The sequence below is a fragment of the Eimeria mitis genome, genomic scaffold, assembly GCF_000499745.2.
Source record: "Eimeria mitis Houghton genomic scaffold, Emh_scaff972, whole genome shotgun sequence".
In the NCBI taxonomy this organism is placed as follows: domain Eukaryota; phylum Apicomplexa; class Conoidasida; order Eucoccidiorida; family Eimeriidae; genus Eimeria; species Eimeria mitis.
This window is the reverse complement of record NW_013577160.1, coordinates 5,959-6,641: the sequence shown is the minus strand read 5'-3', so window position 1 is coordinate 6,641 and position 683 is coordinate 5,959. Positions and strand designations below refer to the sequence as shown.

The 683-nt window shown below is 50.4% G+C and overlaps 1 protein-coding gene across 1 annotated transcript in view; it reads left to right on the top strand.

The window, feature by feature from the left end:
• EMH_0026450 (DNA methyltransferase 2, putative) overlaps positions 1–683 on the top strand; it is a gene marked incomplete at both ends in the record, with an annotated part of 2,546 nt that overhangs the window by 570 nt on the left and 1,293 nt on the right. The window contains one exon of the mRNA XM_013502614.1: positions 361–683. Coding sequence (XP_013358068.1) covers positions 361–683 — 323 coding nt within the window. The remainder of the gene's footprint in view (positions 1–360) is intronic.

The window sequence follows — 683 nt, the reverse complement described above, 5'->3', positions numbered from 1 at the left end:
CACCGATCTGCATTTCTATAGAGCATCTATCTCTTCAGCAGATAGATGGAAAAGCAGATCTATGGCTGCTGTCGCCCCCCTGTCAGCCCTACACAAGAGGAGGCAAGAAGCTAGATAGCCGCGACGGCAGGGCTACGGGTTTCTTGCATTTGTTGCGTATGTTGAGCAGCTGTACTTCTCCCCCTTTTTTCATATTCTTAGAAAATGTCCGAGGGTTTGAAGGCTCAGATAGCTGGAAACAAATGCAAAATGTTTTATACAGAAAAAACTATGCAGTTCAACATTTCCTTCTATCACCCACACAAATAGGAATTCCAAATACAAGAGTCAGATACTACTGCTTGGCATGCAGACACACAGCTCATGACCTGCAGCAAGAACTGAAACCGCTGCAACAGCAGCAGCAGCAGCAACAGCAGGGGCAGCAACAGCAGCGTGTATGTGTAGGCCAGCAGCAGCACTCCCACCACCAGCAACAGGAGCACCAGCAGCAAGAACAGGAGCAGCAGCAGCAGCAGCAACAGCATATTCATCGTGAAGAACAGCAAGATGTATCTCTGAATCTCAGTGTTGGCGTGCCTGATCTGCAGCTGGTGCCCCCCGTGTTGTCATGGGGGCCCCCTGGGGGCCCCCCACCTGCTGAAGGTTTTGAATTGCGTTGCATAGGGGATTTCTTAGAGCCA